At 43.2% G+C, this 19,292-nt stretch overlaps 1 protein-coding gene across 1 annotated transcript; it reads left to right on the forward strand.

Moving 5' to 3' along the window:
• Nucleotides 1-1,040: 1,040 nt before the first annotated feature.
• Nucleotides 1,041-17,667, forward strand: fech (ferrochelatase). Its single transcript, XM_070988579.1, has 11 exons — nt 1,041-1,260; nt 2,913-3,003; nt 5,047-5,166; nt 5,763-5,911; nt 6,426-6,560; nt 8,000-8,106; nt 8,430-8,528; nt 9,694-9,801; nt 10,883-11,047; nt 12,128-12,187; nt 13,667-17,667. Exons 1-11 carry the CDS (start codon nt 1,221-1,223, stop codon nt 13,799-13,801), a joined length of 1,209 nt encoding a protein of 402 aa, XP_070844680.1. The 5' UTR covers nt 1,041-1,220; the 3' UTR covers nt 13,802-17,667.
• The last annotated feature ends 1,625 nt before the right edge of the window (nt 17,668-19,292 follow it).

Genomic DNA, 19,292 nt, shown 5'->3' on the forward strand with positions numbered 1-19,292 from the left:
TCGTGCTCTTCTCTCACGCCATCCTTCCTTCCTCTCTTCTTTCTGGGACTAGAAACAGGGTTAAAGTGACTGTTATGACAGATAAACTATATCTGAGTACACACACACACACACACACACACACACACACACACACACACACACACACACACACACACGGACACACACACGGACAGACGGACGGTCTCTGATGTGGGTGTGACCGGCACGAGCGGGGGCGGGATTAATTTGTAATTTAGACAAACGTAGATGTGACGCCATAATAAGATAAGGGCTCTGCATCAAGGAACCACAATCACCAAGCTTTAGACCGGAAATACACCACAATTGTTTCCACAATAAGTGCATAAAATCTCCAATGAAATAGTATAAAAATAAATACGCTAAAAGAAATTAATCACAATCATTACATTAAAAATGTTGTAAAACTGTAACCGTGAATATGTTTTAACAGCCTGATTGTAACTAAAGTGCATTACCATGTACAACCCATTCTACATATAACTTCATAGACTTTCAGTCCTGTAAAATTATGATAAGAAATCAAAGGATATATTTCACTTTAGCGCTGATAGTCAAGTTTGCTTAATAAATGGTTTTATGCACATATTTAAATCCCAAATACTTTCTACTTAACTACTTTCTACTATGAAAACAGTTGTTTTGTTTTGTTTTTTCCTGTCTATTTGGTTTTCAATTTCTTTATTATCACGTTATGTTTTATTTTTACTTGTTTTTTTCAATTGAAACAGACAAAATATATATAATTTTTTTTGCAACAGTGACTTAAAATCGCAAGAGTAGCCTACTTTTAAATAAAAATAACAATTGTAAATAACAATGACAACTTGAAATAGGAAATCAATAATTACATATTGTTATGAGAAAAGAGGTGAATAAAGGATAAATAAAAACACGTAATGAATCCCCAGAATTACAACAGATCAAAATCTTACCTAAATTATTGCATCATCCTATCCTCGTCATGGTTCGTAATCAATGATTTTATTTTGAATCTGCAAACCGGAAGTTTTCAAGTTATCGGTGACACACTTGACTGGAGTCTGCACAGTCAGCCGGTGGTAGCTGAAGGAATCTGGCTGACAAGCAGGACTGGCCAACTAGTGAGAGGCAACATCCAGCTGCGGAGAGCACAAGTATCCAGCCTTCATTTCAGGAGGAGCAGACACTTTTATCGGCAGTGAAAACAGGATATTACTATGATGGCAGTGCTGGGCAGCGCCGGTCGCTTGATCCAATGTGAGTGTGACTGTGCAGCTAAGTTAGCCTGATGACAGATGTACACGAGAACCTTCAAGTTTCATGCTTTAGCTCAGAATTTAATATTACAGCTGCTGTGTTTCTTTGGTGCAGTTTAAAGACAGTTCGGAGCATTGCAGCGGCACTGTTTGGTGCAAAGCGGCGTAAACTCAAGAACACGCCGCTGACATTGGAATCATTTGGAAAGCTGGCGTTCAGCTAGCAGGCATTTGGAAGTCGAACTTCCTGTCAGGACTTTTACAATATAACCCTTGTTGGAACCTTAACACGAAATCTCTTGTATTATTGACTTTTAAAACACCTGCATTTCTTTCTGGGTACTTTGGCAAATTTCGTATTGTGTTTCTAACCCATGTTTGTCTTTTGGTAAATTCGATATCTGAACATTTGCTGGAAGGTGACCGTTGATTTTCTTTTATTTTGCCGACCGATGGCGGTGTTTCCGTAACTCTCGTGTGACTAACCGTCGTTGTTTTGACGCAGCCCAACGTTACTGTAGGTTACTGTTTAATGTTAACGTTAGATAATGGACTTATCCTGTACGTGTGCTGTATTTAGTAACAGTCTGGTGATCTGTAAATACACCAGGCACCCGTTAACGGCCCATGTTTCTACGGCGAGTAAGAAGAAAAGAAACATTCACATGGAGTTACACAATTCCAGCGTTGTGAACTTGCATAATCACAGTGGGCCTCCTGGTGTCGCTTCAGGGTACTGCAGCCCGGATTATGAAAGTAAAGCTGCCTTTCACTAACAGACTGCGTATGGACAAATCCGAAGATACTGGTCTCTGTGTGTCCTCTTCAGCTTGTAGCACATGTCTTTGTTATTTCACACATTCTTTGTGATGCTGTGGTTCTAACGATTAAAGTGCGTTAAGGGACACTCACTGTGACCTCCTAGAAGAAGTCGTTATGGAGCCAGTGGTGCATGATTTTCTTTATAAACTCATGTTAATTGACCAGATATTGTTCACAATAGCAGAACTTCATATGAAATTCTGGCGGAGATTCGAAAGTTACCAAAGATGTCAAATGTACCAGGATTAATTTTGGTTTAAGGTGATATTTACAATATTATCATTTCATGAAATGGTGCAGGGTGTTGATGCAAGAATAAAGTATACTCAAATCAGTCCGCATGCATGTAAAAAACCTTTGAGTGGGCTGTGTGCACGATTGTCCTGCAATGCAGTGCATATAGAAGATGAAGCTGCTGATCACAGCTGGAAAGCCATACTAATGATTATTGATGATGAGAAAGCTCCAGGAGCACATTGGGGAATAAAAATTGGGGTTCTAGTATTTCACTCCACATAAACATCACAAAGTTTCAATGAAAACATGAACATTATGACATGTGGTGGTATCTGTGAGGATTTCTTCATTTTGCTTGAAACAAATTGGAGTCAAATTTAAGAGAAAGTCAAGAGTTCAACACAATCAGATGTACCTTCAGCAGGACAGTTTGGTATTAACAACAACAACAAAAGGACCACGAAACACAAAGAGTCTGTTGTGGAGAAAGGAAACGTTTGACTTGTAGGTGGTGAAAATATACGTATGTGTGGCTGTGATATTTACTCGCCTGGACAAATATGATGTGTAACCTGTTTTCCTTTTCTGCTTTAGTTGCCAGGAGCAGCGTCAGTTTGAATGTAAGGAGACGCTCCACTGCTGCTGCTTTAGCCCAGACCGCAAGTCTAGAAACACAGGAGAACAGGTGACACACACACACACACACACACACACACACACACACACACACACACACACACACACACACACACACACACTCACAAACTGTGTGGCAACACACTGTGGTTGCAGTTTTATATTAAGTGGATGTAAACACTCTGTTGAAGCAAATCCAAAGTCTATTATTATTATTATTATTATTATTATTAATAATAATAATAATAATAATATTGTGGTGAGTGACTTCTTCCAAACACACTTGTAAAGACGATTTATTGTAAAAGTCTGAAAGCAGCATTGCTTTACATCCATGTTTCAAATTCTCCATAACACTACCAGAGGTCAAAACCTCCACATATTCACCCGTAACACCGTATTTCATCGTGAACACGCACCCTTGGCAAATCAAAAGCCCCCGACCAACATCGTGACACACACCATGCTTAGAACAAGGAGTGGGACTCGCAGACAGAATGACTGAAAGTGATGTAGACATTTGAAGTGTTAAACTCAGTAACTCTCTGATGGTGGCCTGAACAGTGTCAGTCTGTGTCAGAACAGTCTGAACAGTGATTCAATAAACAGAGTTCTGAAACATACAGAAGCACAAATCTGAGACGCTGCAGCCAGCTGATATTTCAGCTAGATGAGTAACCGGCGATCACCTTTCAGGTCTCAACATCCTTGACTTTGCATGACATGGTGTGAATGAGCTGTGAGTGGAGCGCACACAGCAGAGCAGGTGGACAGACGCCAGTTTGTCCTCAACCTCTTGCTTTTCATCAGAAATGAACCGGTGGAGCCTTGCCAGCCGTCTGTCGGCGACCGCTGCTCTCTGTTCGTATCTTTTTGCGTCTGATCCCTCTCATCTCTGTCCGCGTGCCTCTCATCTGTCCTTTGAAGATGACAGCCGAACAATGATTATGAATGAGACAGCGGATTCTTCAAAGATCGTCCGAGGCTCTAAAAGTGTGTAAAGAAGCAGAAGCCAGCGCTGAACATTAAATATATTGTCCTTGTCAACTGAGTATATGTGAAGGATGAGTGAGTGGCCATAATCCTGTTTAATTTAGTACTTAGTCTTCACAAGAGTCAGCTGCTCACCTTATCAAGAGGTTATTTGCTTTGCAGCTCAATGATTTGGTGTGTATGTTGTCAGACACATCAGCTGGCTCCACATTAACTGATGGAGCAAATATGTTAAGCTCCTTTTTGTTTACTTGTCATGTCCTGAAACGTCTCACTAAATGCCTGAAGGAGTTTTCACACTCAGCAGAATTATCAGATGTCGCAGCAGCTTTTGTTCCTGCAGAGTAGGAACATACAGTGTTTCCTCTTTCCAGTTGTCACAACTTTAATTTCACCTCACATGATTTCACATGTGAAAGCAGAGAGCTGAGAGGCTGCTGGAGCTTGAGGTTCAGCTCAGAGAGGTTCCTGGTAATGTCCACCACACAGACACTTACTGTCACTGAGTTCCACATCAGGTTTTGCTTCATCTCTGTGAATTATTCCACACTGACACTGGTCAGCTCTGCTGCAGCAACCAGGCTCCCCTTCACAAATTCTCCTTCTGAAAGAGGTTTCAGCTTCTTGGCTATTAACTCGCTCACCATGAAACCTGCTTGCGTAACACCGTCTCTGTCAGACTGTGGTCTCGTGAAAGCTGTTTGCTTGTCGCTCAAACTCCACCAAAGAGTGTTTGTTTGTCCTTGCAGCTCATCCAGTTTAGCGTGTTTGTAGCTGCTATGACTCTTGAAATTGGCTTTTTTCATCACTGAGCACATCCCACAAACTTAAGTTTCACTGGCTTTTCTTTTACTTCAACAAAAAAAATTTGGTCCATTAGCGTAACGATCAAGGCATCAACAATCAATAATCTACAATTCATCTGTGAACAAAGACTAAGACATTAGCAGACATGATCAAACACATCACAATCAGTACACTGTGAGATTTCATTGTAGAAAGACCCATTAATTAACCATTGTTAATAATCAATAACCTCAGCCCCTTTTTTGTGGGCGTTCGATATGAATTACTGATCATGAATCTCTTGTGTCTGCAGGAAGCCGAAGACAGGCATCCTGATGATGAACATGGGAGGACCCGAGAAATTAGAAGATGTTCACGGCTTCCTGCTGCGGCTCTTCATGGACACAGACCTGATGAAATTGCCTGTGCAGAAGTATGCACACACACACACACACACACACACACACACACACACACACACACACACACACACACACAGAGTCACCTATAATGTCTTTTTCTGAGTAAAAGCAGTTTTTTAGCCACTGGTCTGGGACTTATGCTCGCAGAAAATAACATTGCATATGCAGTCTAGAAAGCACAGCTGATAGCTTCTAAAAAATCATAGGGTACACACACATGCACACACACACACACACACACACACACACACACACAAACAAATAGGGAAGCGTTGTTGTGTCACGGTGCTCTGCTGCACCTCTGTCTGTTTCATAATAACTGTCGGTGAACCCACAAAGCGTTTCTTGTTACTGCTGAGAAAAAAAAAACCTCTGCTCTTCATTTTTCATTTTATTATGAACAACACAGATTCTGTAAAAAGGCTTGTGACTCCACAAATGAAGCAGTATTGTCTTGTGACCCAACATCACAGATTATGGCTCTAGCGGAGCTGTGGTTTAAATTCCCAACATGATGCCAGTCCAACACAAAGCGCAGCCACATGTCAATACGTCTTTTACTTCTGGTGTTTTATGTATGTATTAATCTACGTCATTTGCTCTGCAGTAAGCTCGGCCCGTTCATCGCTAAGCGTCGCACGCCAAAGATCCAGGAGCAGTACAGTAAGATCGGAGGGGGCTCGCCCATCAAACACTGGACGTCCATGCAGGGGGAGGGCATGGTGAAGCTGCTGGACGAGATGAGTCCTGAGACGGGTGAGACGAATCTGCTCCTGGACGCTCATCCCGCCTGTCAGAGCTCTGATGGAGACGGAGGCTTCGAGTGTCTTGTAGGCTTTAGACAAGAATAGAGATGATGTCAGGGAAGACATGGCATCATCTTAGCGTGATCCAGCAGAGCTGCTGTGTTTCCTGCTGTGAGCTCACTGGCTGGCAGTGAAGCGTGTGTGTGGGGTGCAGATAGTGACACAGTGAAGGAGTGTCTCTTCACACGCCTGCACACACCTCACTGATAACCAGCAACGGTCTGAAAACTGATCATATCAAGTGGCATACAAACACGATTCAGAGGAGGAGCACCACTGTGACAATAGAATCCATGACAGCTCCCCTTCATGTTCCTGACTGTCTTCATGTGATCGTTCAGTGATGTCAGTCAGTATAGAAATGCAGATTGCAGAAGAAACTGTCACGCTGTTAATGACTAATGAATTTATTTCACCTGCTTGTCAGTTACTGACTCTCTCTCTCTCTCTCTCTCTCTTCTCAGCCCCTCACAAGTTCTACATCGGCTTCCGGTACGTTCATCCGCTGACGGAGAACGCCATCGAGGAGATGGAGAAAGATGGAGTGGAGCGAGCTGTGGCCTTCACACAGTATCCTCAGTACAGCTGCTCCACCACAGGTGACTGTCACACTCAATGTCCTCAGTACTGCAGCTTTACACTGAGGCTGTTCAGCAGTCAGTAACACCGTGTCCAAAGATCATGTGTTGAATTAATTGAGCAATAAAAAAAGATGAAGGAAAAATAGGTAAAGATAAAAAGACGTTAGTGGCCGTTAGTGTCACCACACCCAGACTGCTGTCCACCCTGTTAGCGTCTGCTCTCAGGAAATATCAGTGAAGTCTGCAGGTCTGTTCCGTCAGTGTCCTGCTGGATGTGGAAGCTTTTGAGGAACCGTATGATTGCTGTTTGTTCACTTGAAGATGTTGGGACTATGTATTCAATGTGCACACGGAAAATAATTGGATTGTATTATGCGGCACAGACAAGACGAGCCGCAGACTCTTTATTGAACAATACAGCAGACATTAAGGTGAAGGTAACATGTCAGCCAGGTCACTCCAGGTCACTCCTGGTAGTCAAACGCCTCAGTAGATTGACCAAGCTCCTACAGTTTGGTTAAGGGATTAGAGTCTCAAGTTAGGAAACGTGTTACAAATCTGTCATGTCATGCAGCAGCTGCAAGTTTCATTTTCAACCAGATGAGTCTTTGAGGTTTGTGGGAGTACTTTCAGCCATAGATTTGTACTAATGTTAATGTTAATGAAGGTATAGAAAACTTCCTAAACCATGTGACATCACATAACACTGTTGACCAGTTACAGTCTGCTGTGTTTTAGTGGAAGGTGGGACAGGAGCGCTGCACTTCAGCGACAAAAACATCAAATCTTTTGCAAAAAAAGTCAACAAAAGGTAACCTCAGGCCTTTTAATGACATCTAATAGAGTAAGTTTGTACACACACAAACACAATTTGTATTCGTGTGTGTTTTTGTGTGTGTATGTGTGTGTGTGTGTGTGTGTGTGTGTGTGTGTGTGTACAACTTACTCTTGGGAAATGCAGTACACAACTGCTGCTCCTGAGGTCTAAACACACAGGTAGCTTGGAGGCTGAATCAATACAGAAAGCGAACTGAAGTTGTGGGAAAATGTGAGCGTGTTTCGTTAATCCGCCTGCACACACCGCAGCTGGCAGAGCCAAATATGACGCTTCATGTTGCTTACAAGGGGCCATTTAACTTCCTTTGAATCCACAACAGGAAACTAAAGTTAAAATCTTAAGATCCCTGTTTTTATTGGAGGTTAGGGGTGATTACTTTTGGGTTGTGCCGTCAACACTGGCACTGATCAGCACAATAACAGACTGGCTGTACATTATTTTGAAACCCTACAAGTTCAAACATCCAATGGAATATCTGCTTCACTTCTGTCCTGCCTATGAGCAAGGCACCTCGCCTCCAGCCCCGGAGCGGAGCCGCTCAGGGGTCGACAGAGGGCTGTGTTTGTTGTGTAATGGAGCCCACTGATCGTATTAATGTGTTTGTTTGTTGTGGAAACAGGCAGCAGTCTGAACGCCATCTACCGTTACTACAGAAACAGAGGCGAAAGGCCAAAAATGAGTTGGAGTGTCATCGACCGCTGGCCCACACACCCTCTGCTGGTGGAGGTTAGACACGCACACACACATGCACACACACACACACACACACACAGTTAACCAAAGGGCCCGTCAGCCTCCTCCTTACCTGAGAGAGAACATAAAAAAATAAAAAAATACTGGAAAATACATTGACCACTGCGAGAAGTCGTCGTAGTGGCTAATGAGCTGAAAGTAGCTGTGGTTGGTAGTCATAGCAACTAGCAAGCGTGAGTGTATTTTTATATTTCAGCATGTTGCAGTGAGACTTTTTTTTAGCACTTGAGAGGAAAATATAATTTTGGCATTTCAGGAAAACAGAAAATCAGAAAACAACAAATGTGTGTGCGTAGTGTTTTGCAGAACACGTCAATAACGAGCTGCAGAAGTTTCCAGAAGAGAAGCGAGACGACGTGGTCATCCTGTTCTCAGCACACTCGCTCCCTATGGCTGTAAGTACCATGAAGTACTAGTACTAATACTCCTGCCTGCTGCCTCTGCCGACACTGTTTGATGCTGGTAGTCCTGTTAGTGCACATTCTGCTAATGCAGCTAGGTGCAGGTACACCAGCACCAGGCCCTGCAAATGTTCCCTCTGCCTCCCATTCACCTTCATTCAAGTCTCTTTTGACGAATGAATTAAAGAATGGCTTTCAAGTTCCACGTCACTCCCCCTCCCTCTCCGCTGCACTCATGCCCTGCCCCAAGCCCCTCCTCCTTGCGGCGTTTGCGCAGCTGCCGTGACAACCGGTAACGTTAGCCTTAGCATCAGAAACAAGCTAACTCTGCCCAGCCGCTACATCACAGTTGCTAACATACCGTACGCGCTGCGGAGTGTTACTGTAACAATCACCATATTAGCTTCATGGTTATTTGTTGTCTTAGCCGTATATGCTGTTGTTGGCAGCGGCGGTATGGGCAGTTTCTCCTTTGTGATTGGCTGTTGCTCCGCCTTTGCTTTCACTAGCCTCCTGACGCCGCTCACAGAGCTGTGTATGAGTAGTGATTGACAGATGTCAGACACACCCTCAGACGCTCCTCTGGCTCTGATTGGTTGTTTTGTGTTGGGCGCGGTGGATTCTTGCAAATCGCAGTTGGAGCAGTAGGTGAGACCAATGGAGCTGTTTTTTCCCACAGATTACATGTTTCATGTACTGCTGTCTGCACATAGGGACAGTTTTAGCAAATATGACCAAAAATTAATTTTATATAAGTTACCTACCGCAGCTTTAATTTGAGGTTTTTACCACTCAGAAGCAGGTTTGGGGCAGTCCTTAAGTATTGATTTGTGGTTCTGAATGAGTGCATTTTTTGAAGCATGTCACTTTGTACCCTAAACATACTCAACTTCGATATGCAGCCCCAGCTGGCAGTATTACTGGTGCTACTACTGCTATTTATACTACTACTAATATGTAAAGACACCTACTTCTGCTGATGATGGTGTTAATGCTACTACCACCACCACTGGTACTGCTGCTGCTTGCTGCTGCTGTAGTACTGTTAGTACTACATCTATTCCTTCTGTTACTTCTACTTGCTTAACTACTTCTATAGATACTATTACTACTATTAGTGTGACTAACTGACTGTGCTGCTGCTGTGTACCATGTGCAGGTTGTAAACCGAGGCGACCCATATCCTCAGGAAGTTGGAGCCACAGTTCAGAGAGTCATGGAGAGACTGGGACACTGTAACCCTTACAGACTGGTGTGGCAGTCCAAGGTGAGCACGCGCGCACACACACACACACACACACACACACACACACACACACACACACACACACACACACACACACACACACAACCTTACCCTAACCTTAACTCAAGTCTTATCCCTAAAATTTGATGATTTACATTATGGAAACTTGTGTTTTGTCCCCCATAAGGAAAGCGAGTGACTGTTAAAACAGATTTATGTCCCCACAATATGAGCAAATTGCAGGTTGTTAGAAAGTCTTACCATTATATTTTTTTTCATTCTTTTAGCATTTTTCAGCCTTTGACTTTTTTTAAAACCATTTTACTCGTGTTCCTAATTCTGTGAGCAGTCTCTCAGTCCACATCTGGTCTTTTAAAGTAAATTTGCTGGTATCAGCAGGGCTTGAAAGGATTTTACATTCATGTGTTTGTAGCCAAGTATTCATATTTGTGTTAATATTTACAAACCAAAAAAGTTCACTGAAACCTCTCTGGGATTAATCATTATTAGGTTTATTACTGTGGCAAATCTGCTGCTAATGCTAATTGAACAATGTACAGTTTTCTATTTATCTCAACTCTGTGGGTCAGTCTCTCAGAATTGTTACTTTTTTGTGACCACAAGAGGGAGCCACTCGTCTGTCAAATAGTGCAGCTGCTACACTTACACAATGTTGGACACAACACCAGATACAGAAGTGGAATTCCTGTGTGAATACTTATGTGATGATAGCATCAGTCATTTTATATGTAAGGCATACATTTCATTTTCTGACGACCGAGCCACAGTATGACAGTATTGGACAGAACAAACAAACTGGAATGTTAAGATGTTGTTGCCCAACCAGCAGTGGAGCTAAAGTTGTAAAGTTTGTACTGAGGGTGGCGGCAGAGAGAAGGTCATGAGGTCATGTGATCTTGGGACCATGAACATCCACATGAACAGGCATTATCATAGAAATCTGAGCAGCAGGGTTTTTTTTGGTCTGTATCAAAGGGATGAAGCAGATGGATGAACTGCCACCATCTGCCGACACAAAAAGCAGCGCCTGTATCTCTCACCCTGCTGGAATGAAACTGTTGTCATGTCCTGTGTCATTCAGGTGGGGCCCATGCCGTGGCTCGGCCCCCAGACGGATGAGGTGATAAAAGGTCTGTGTGAACGAGGGAAGAAGAACATCCTGCTGGTGCCCATCGCCTTCACCTCCGACCACATAGAGACTTTACATGAGCTAGACATCGAGTATGGACAGGTGCTGGGGGAGGAGGTAAGGAAGAGAAAAGGCCCACATTCCTTTTCCCAGCAGCTTCTGTCTGCTCAGTTTAGAGTACAAAGCGTCACATGGCAGTCTGGAGGTAAGGAGAGGCTGAATATTCCCTTAAATGCTGCAGATAGAAAAGTTTATTGGGTGAAGGACCATAAAAGTGGTTATAAATTGTGCTTATTTGAGCATTTTCCAAATCATCCATTAGCTTTTAGATTGAATTTTGTTCTTTCCCGGAAGGCATTGGTTTCACTTCATCGACATGTAAATTTTAAAAGAAGCAGAGGAGAGGAAAAAAACATCTGCTATAATTTCAGGTACTTTAAAGTCTCAAGAAAAAGTCTGTTTTCAACTAATAGCTGTGGACAAATGAACCTCTGGTGGGTTCACATGAAACATGTGGAAGAAGTTATGGCTGTCATTGAGAGCAGATTAGCAATGATTTTCACAAAAAAAAAGAGCAAAGAAGAGGAGAATTTGGAAATGAGTGAAAATCAAATAAGCAAAATATATTTTGGAAAAGGAAATTTGGTTCTTTCTTGCATTAAACAGACTCTCAAATTCTGATGTTGGAGCGACCCTGAATGCACCAACAGTGAGGTGACCACCAATCAATGTGCCACAAAGACACACACAGCTGTTTGTACATCTACACTTGTGAGAATCCTGCAACTCATTCTCAAATCCTAACCTTTGTCCAAACATGTCCTCACTGTCCAAACATGTCCTCACCCAAGGTCTTAGACTCAAACTGGTCCTCGCAAAGATAGAGATACCAAGCCACACACACACCCCACCACCTCTCTGTCTGAACCATTTCAGTGTGTCCTTCAAGAGGAGTCTCACTCCAAAAACCTGTTCAAGATAACTGGACACTCAGAACAAAATGCTTTTATTCCTTGAGGTCCTCGACTGACAGAAAGAAATCACTTCTTCACATCATTATCTTGAATGTTGAATTTCATTGAATGGGATTTCTGTCTCCGGGGTGCTTTTCACACCTAACCTGTTTGATTTGATGAACTGTGGTGCGTTTGCATGTTGGCTTCGATAGTATAAACGTGTGTTTCTCTCTGCTTTCAGTGTGGCGTGGAAAACATCAGGAGAGCAGAGTCATTGAATGGGAACCCTCTCTTTATAAAGGTACACTTCACACACACTGAGCTGACGCCTGTCTGCAAACATTATGAAGAGATGACAAAAGACACGCAGAGAAAGTAAAGCAAATAATGAGAAATGCATAAAGGATGGAAAGAAAAAGGAGGGAAGACTGTAGGAAAACAGGCAGGACTCTAATAATAGAAAGGAGACAGCAGCAGAGGTTCTGTGAAGGAAGTGAACTCCAGGCAGGAGATGGTCAATATCTGGATTCCTTCTTTCCTTCCTTCCCTCTTTCTCTCCTTTGTCTCCTTTCTTCCTTCCATCTCACCTCCTTCCTTCCTTTCATCCTCAACCTCACAACCTTTCTCACAACAGGCAACTCCTCCAGCTGTAACAGTTCTGTGTGTGTGTTAGTGTGTGTGTGTGCGCGTGCGTGCGTGCGTGTGTGCGTGCGCAGGGTTTATTAAAGGAAGGGGGCAGATCAATGGGAACCTTTAGAGCTGACTACAGTAGAACTGAACCGCCCGGCTGGCTGGCTGGTCAAACCCGCCGTGCTCAGAGACTCCTCGCCAAGTCTCTGAGTGTGTTAGTGTGTGTGTGTGTGTGTGTGTGTGTGTGTGTGTGTGTGTGTGTGTGTGTGTGTGTGTGTGTGTGTGTGTGTGTGTGTGTGTGTGTGTGTGTGTGTGTGTGGTTGAGTGTATAAATCAATATCCAGAGGATGATTAGTTGGTAGTTACTGAAGGATGGTTTCCTTGGTGTAGTTTTAGTTTCTCAGTGAACTGCATCAGTCCGCTGCCGCCTGCAAGCAGCAGCTGCTGGAAAATAAAGAAAAATGCATTTATCAGAAGTTTTACTGCAGAGCCTGGCTGGTGTCAGGTCCATTGTTTGATAGACCCTCCCTCAAATTACTGTCTTGTATAATCAGCTTATGCATGTCACTCCTCATTGAAACATTCTTACCTTCAAATTGCTGCTGTCGTTCTCTCAGAATGCCTTTTCTCTCTATTGTGGAGAGCAACAGAAGCATATTGTGTCACAGATACATGTTCAAAAAACAAACCTCAAGTTATGCATATTTCCACAGCAGGAACTGCAATCCAGCCCTGTTCAACGGTAAAAGATAACCGTTTCCTGGCAGGTAGATGAGAGGATTGATAAAGAAGCGTATTTCCCAAAATGTTTAACTGTTCTGTTTAACTGTACACAAGTTCTGTTTCTATCCGTTCGTTATTTCCACCAGCATTTCCCCACCAGTTTTTCTGAGCGCTGTTAAATTTCTGTAAAGAAAACCCAACACTTTCTTCAGATATTTCAAATTAAAAGCCTACCAGAATCACAGGCACGATGCGCACTGAGCCAGTGGAAGGCTTTTAAAGTTGAAAATGCATGAAGGAGATAGCTGCTGGCTTTAAACTGAAGGGCTGAATTAACCCTTTGTCTGACAGAAACACATGCAGCTGCTGAAGAAGGGAGCGTCTCTCCTTGTCTCATTAATGAATGTATGTCATTCATCCTGTCCAGGCTCTGGCAGACCTGGTCCAGTCCCACCTGAAGTCCAACAGGCCCTGTTCCCGCCAGCTGACCCTCCGCTGCCCGCTGTGCACCAACCCCACCTGTGGAGAGGCCAAGGCCTTCTTCGCCAGCCAGACGCTCTGATAGAAACCCACTCTGGTGCCCTTCCTGCAGCAGTGCTACCCCTGAAGAGACTTAGGCCTTCTTCAATAAACAGAACACACACACTGTCCCTCCAGCAAGAGTGTCGGTTCCTTGGAGAGCATAACATGAAGGACTGGCCAGATGGTCTCTGTGAACACATTTTGGCATTTGTTTTACCGTACCTGCGTGTCGGACAGGAAGTTTAACCACAAGTACTTCACTGTATGGGAAAAATACACTTCAGCGCAGAAAAAATGCAAAGTGCTGATCAAATTTAGAGAGAACCTGCTGGCACTGATACCTGCTCTTAACCTCAGATTATTTGGATGTTCTTGATTTGGCAAATATTCCTGAACTGACACACCTCACAGATTAAAACAAACGTCTGTTTAAGGGTTTGCAAATTCCATTTGGTCACAGTGTGCAGATAAGAGAACTGACACTCTGCAGAAACTGCTCACATCACAGCTACAGGAAAAAAGCCTCGCATTATTTTGTTTGTTTGTTTGTTTGTTTTTTATTAAAATTCCCATCCTTACATTCCGTTCACTTAGCCCCTGCAAACTCCCATCAGAGACCCTGTGTCTTTTTTTTGGCTGATGCTACTTGAGTAACATTTGACCATGATGACGTCACCGCACACAGGGGATCCTGTTGGTTGGCTAAATTAACCAGAGTACAGCTGTAGTCCAGTGTCTGGGGTCAGAACCTCTCAGGGTGTCATGAAATAATTTGCGGGAGGGTTGCGAGATGGCTGACGTGTTTATTTTTATAATCTCGTTTTTTGCTTTTTGTTGTGACCACTTGAGCCTCTCAGCCTCCGCTGAAAAGGGAAAATGTAGCTGGTCACCTCTTGACATGTGCAGCCTGAGAGGTAGTTGTTCCAGACGTGGAGGGAAGTTCCCAGTAAAATTTGTAATGTTTACAGAAATCATATACATGAGTCCATTGAGGGTGTGTCACACAGTGTCAGCTGATGCTGTTTGAAACGCCCGCTCAGAGGTTTGAGGCTTAGATGCTGATTCAGCACATATGTCCCCCATCTGGAATGTCCTCAAGATGAAGTTTGGTGCAAGTGAGCACACTCATTTTGCCATCATTTCATTTTTAGTTCTCAGGTTGTACACCTTCAAACCTGCCCACATGAGTTTCCTCATACATGTTTTGTTTTCCCTGCTGACAGCCCTGTGGTGACGTCCCCTCATAATAATAAGTCAATGAAAGTCATTTTGAGCCACTGATATAATTCTGTACAGATGCTACTTCTCTTTACCAATACTGATCAAATGCTTTGATTCATAAATATCCGAACAGATGTTGATTTTATAACATGTTTAGCGACTAGCGGAGGCCTTTTGTTCCATTGTGTGAGTGCACTGTATACATACAGTTTCAGGTTGAGGCCAGCAGACAAAATACTTTGACATTTAATTCATGTAATATCACAGCCTCGTAGGTGTGATGAGAGCAGAGAATAAAGTCACGTTAGAGGCACTGCACAAGAAGCATAAGAGCATAAAACGACAGTGATGCTGTAACCGTCCTCCAGCAGTGAGATGCAGTATGTGTTCTTTCAAAAAACACCACGTAGAGAAGTAGCACAGATATGTCAGAAATGACATCCGTTAAGTGTAGAATTAGTTTAATTTCAGTGTAGGTTTGCTTTGACTTCAATGCAGTTTGTTCTTTTTTTCATCCACTCACAGCCCCCCGATCACAGCCCAGTAACTCAATGTGAATAGCCTCACTGTTAGTCAGTGGGGTGACTGAAAGAAAGCTTCGTTTCTGTCAGGTGCTACAGCTCCACAAAATGCCCTGAAGGTCACAGGTTTGATACCATCCGCTGTCTCATTTGTTGGGATGAGATTCCCGAATAATGTGTAAATATCAAAGTACGTACACTTTTTATGGGTAGTAACTTGACCTTTGACCTCTGACCCTGTCCCCCGTCTACTGTTTCCGACCTGTTATGCCATGATAATGTGCCTTTTACACTGGCTAACTAGAAATACTGGACTTGTGCTTTATGTAAATTTTACATGTACTCAACCAAAATGCTGACAGGAAAAAACCTCCCTGAAATCTGAATTTACATGTGCCTGCTGTGATCTGGGCCATCAACAGCTCTCTCCCCATGTTGAAATCTGGACAAAGACTCACTGAGGTGTTTCTTTGAAACTGCGTAAATGAACTCTGAACTGTACAAGCAATTTAATCCACTAACGGCAAGATGAGGAGATAGTGGGGGAGCTAGCAAGCTAAGTAGCACTTACATTTCAGCCACTCAGTGCGCAACATTGTGGTTCATGAAACTGGCAGGCTGCATGCCACAACTTTGCTGACAGAAAGAATATGTGCTGTGAGCAAACGAACAGTGGGGGCAGCCATGACGCAATAATGCATGAACTCTCCCAAGTCAGAGTATCAGGAGATTTTCCCTCCACTTATGCTCTCTTACAGCATAGTGCTTGCTTGCTAGCTTGTTGACTCGCTTGCTAGGTTGCAAACTAACTTGTGCATCATAGTTTCCTCACTAGCTAGTTAGTTCACTAGCTCATTATGTTGTGTAAGTGCAGCCATTCTGAAGATAATGTGACAGAAGAGAAAAGATGAAGTCGTTACAGGATGGGGGCTGACTTTTCAACAGTCTGATATCCAAGTAAGAAAAGGCGATCTCCAGACCTGTAATGTCTCTGATAGTCCCATTTTCTGTCTGCCCGTGGAGCTGCTTGCAGACATTTAAGGCCTTTAGCGTTTCACTTTGGGAGGAGCTCGTTGCTAACTCAGATCAGTCCTTTTCCACTCACTCCACAGTACACACAGCTCGGTGCTTTTGGACGTGGTTGCCATTGATTACACGTGACAAGTCACTGTGTTGCTAGAGCGATGTTAAAATACAGAACGATGAAGTCTTTTTCTCTTCTTTTGTAGCTTCATTGGACCTCCTACCAGCACTTGAAATGTCCAACAGTATATTTTACTCTTTGGACGTGGCACTATGTTGTAATCACTGGTAACCACCAACAATGCTTGCATGAATTGTACACTTGTTTCAGTCTGTACGTCAGTCTGCTTCCACTGTGTAATGCATACAGCATTACACAACACTATTCTCATTCAATACAAACAGCATTACTTTGTGCTTTCAGTGCTCTTCCACACTTTTGAAAAGGATAGGTTTTTTTTTGTTTTTTTTTTGAGGAATGCCAATTTAAAGACAGATTAAATGGTGACATTAGCATAGCTTAGCCCAGTCACTGAGCTCAGTGGGTTCAAGTGGCAGCTCAGCTTTTGTGCAGAGCTGCTAGTTGATCGCACAGATTATCAGCAATTGTGCTAAACTAAAGTAATCTTGCTGTTATATGATACCTTCAAAATGCTAATCTGACGGAAAAATAAAAAAATAAATCCAAAAGTAAAATTCCTCTAGAAAATTAAATTATCACTTTAATACAGTTATCACTTGGAAAAAGTCCAATTTTGTGCAGAAATGGTGAACTGGTTACGTCACAGCAGGAAGACATGCCAGTGTCTGTGATGGGTGGGTTTCTCCTCTCTGTGTCAGTTTTAACAACTCAGTATTTATAATAATTTTGCTGTGTGTGTGCGTTTGTAGCTGAAAATGCATTGCGCAGAGTTTGTGTTGTACATATGACAAAGACAGCTTTGCTGCAGCTCCAGCATACTTTCTTTGTTGATGTTTGGATTTATTTATTTTGGGGTTTTGTATATGTTCAGACCACACAAACTATTTGTCTCCCGCTGTTTTAACTTTTATTTTTAATATTTAGGAGACATGGTGTTAACAGTGCGATTACATCTAATGACGAGTCTTCCTTCAAAATACAATACAATAAAAAAACAACTGTCGACTGCTGTAAAAACAAGTGTTTGTGTGTTTTCTTCATGTAAGGCCTATAGACACTTAAGTACACTCACGAAATGTGGTGAAATCTTCTGTCTTGAATCCATCCACGACTGAGCTTTGGAGACCGGATTCTCACAATGTGACTCTTAAAACCAACCACTGACCTATGTGTCCATCAACCCTTCCACCAGATAGAACATTCATATTGGGTGAACCCACAGAAACTTGGATTCTGTTCACTGACCATGGCCTTAACATAACTAAACTACAGTGAAGGTGTGGTTGTACGTAGGCAACTGGCGCCACACTGAGGCTGAAGTTTGAGGTTTTGAGTGAAACATCTCAACTCTTGATGGAACAGAGGACGAGATATTCACGTCCTCCACAAGATAAACTGTAATCACTTTAGAGATTCCCCGACGTTTCCCATAGCTCCCCTCCCAGCGGTTTCTCTCCTCTTCATACCTCACTCCTTTATTCCCCATCCGTTTTTCGGCCTCTTCCTTTTACCTCTCCTCCTCTCACTCCTCCTGCATCTCTTTTTTTCTCCCCATCAGCATCTTCTCCCTTTTCTCCATCTTTTCCAATCTTCTGTCCTCCTCCTTCCTCCCACCCATCTTTCCACCTCCCCACCTCCCCCCCTCCACCCTCACCACCATTTTTCCTCCTTTTCCAATCTTTTCCTCATCTTCCAGCTACGTCCCTCCTCCCCTCTGCACCTTCCCATTCATTCCTATCTCATTCTCGCCCCCTCCATCGTTCCTCCTCCCCCTCCCTCCATTTTTTTCCCAGCAGTCCCCTGCGGTGTTGCAATCACCTCTGCTGCTGTTGATTAAGCTGAGAGAGATTGGCTGTCCACGACCCAATAACCCCTGAGGGCGCCGGGCTGGGTGCCTCCTCCCTTTCTCTCCCCCTCCTCCACCCAACTGCATCTGAGCCAGCTACAGTCTCTGCTTTCATTTTACTTTCTTTTTTCTCCTCACCTTCTCTTTCCTCCTGTCCACTTCCCTGACCTCCTTTTCTCCTTTCATCTCTTCCCTTCCTTCTTTGCCTTTTCTCTCCTTGTTTTCTCCTCTTTCCTCTGCTTGTTTTCTCTTTAACCCAAAATAGTCTTCTCTTACCTCTCCCCTTTCCTCCTTTTCCTCGTCTCGTCGTCTGTTTTCTCCTCCTTCAGATCTCCTGTCATCTCCTCTCTCACTGTCCCCTTGTCTCCTTGTTGGTTCTGTTCTTGTTTCCTCTCCTCTCTCATTTCCTCTGACCAGTCTCCTTCTCTTCCTCTCTCCTCTGACCTTCTTTCCTTTCATCTCTCCTCCTCCTTTTTCCCATCATCTCTTTTTACCTCCCACCTTTCCTTACACTCCCCCAGACCTCCTCTTGTCTGCTTTCCTGCTCTTTTCTCCTCTCTATAAATGCTCCCCTGTTATACACCTGCACATTGTTGTGTGGTAAATAATCTCAACTTCAAGGTCCCCTTACTTGTTATCCACACTGACTGTGAGATAGGGTCAATGGATACACCTGTTGTTCTCACTGTCATATATTTAGAATAAAATGACACTTAATATCCTACATGATACTGTCTATTAATTCATTTCATGTATTTACACTCATTTCTCTCTATTC

Source organism: Chaetodon trifascialis, chromosome 20, assembly GCF_039877785.1.
Source record: "Chaetodon trifascialis isolate fChaTrf1 chromosome 20, fChaTrf1.hap1, whole genome shotgun sequence".
In the NCBI taxonomy this organism is placed as follows: domain Eukaryota; kingdom Metazoa; phylum Chordata; class Actinopteri; order Chaetodontiformes; family Chaetodontidae; genus Chaetodon; species Chaetodon trifascialis.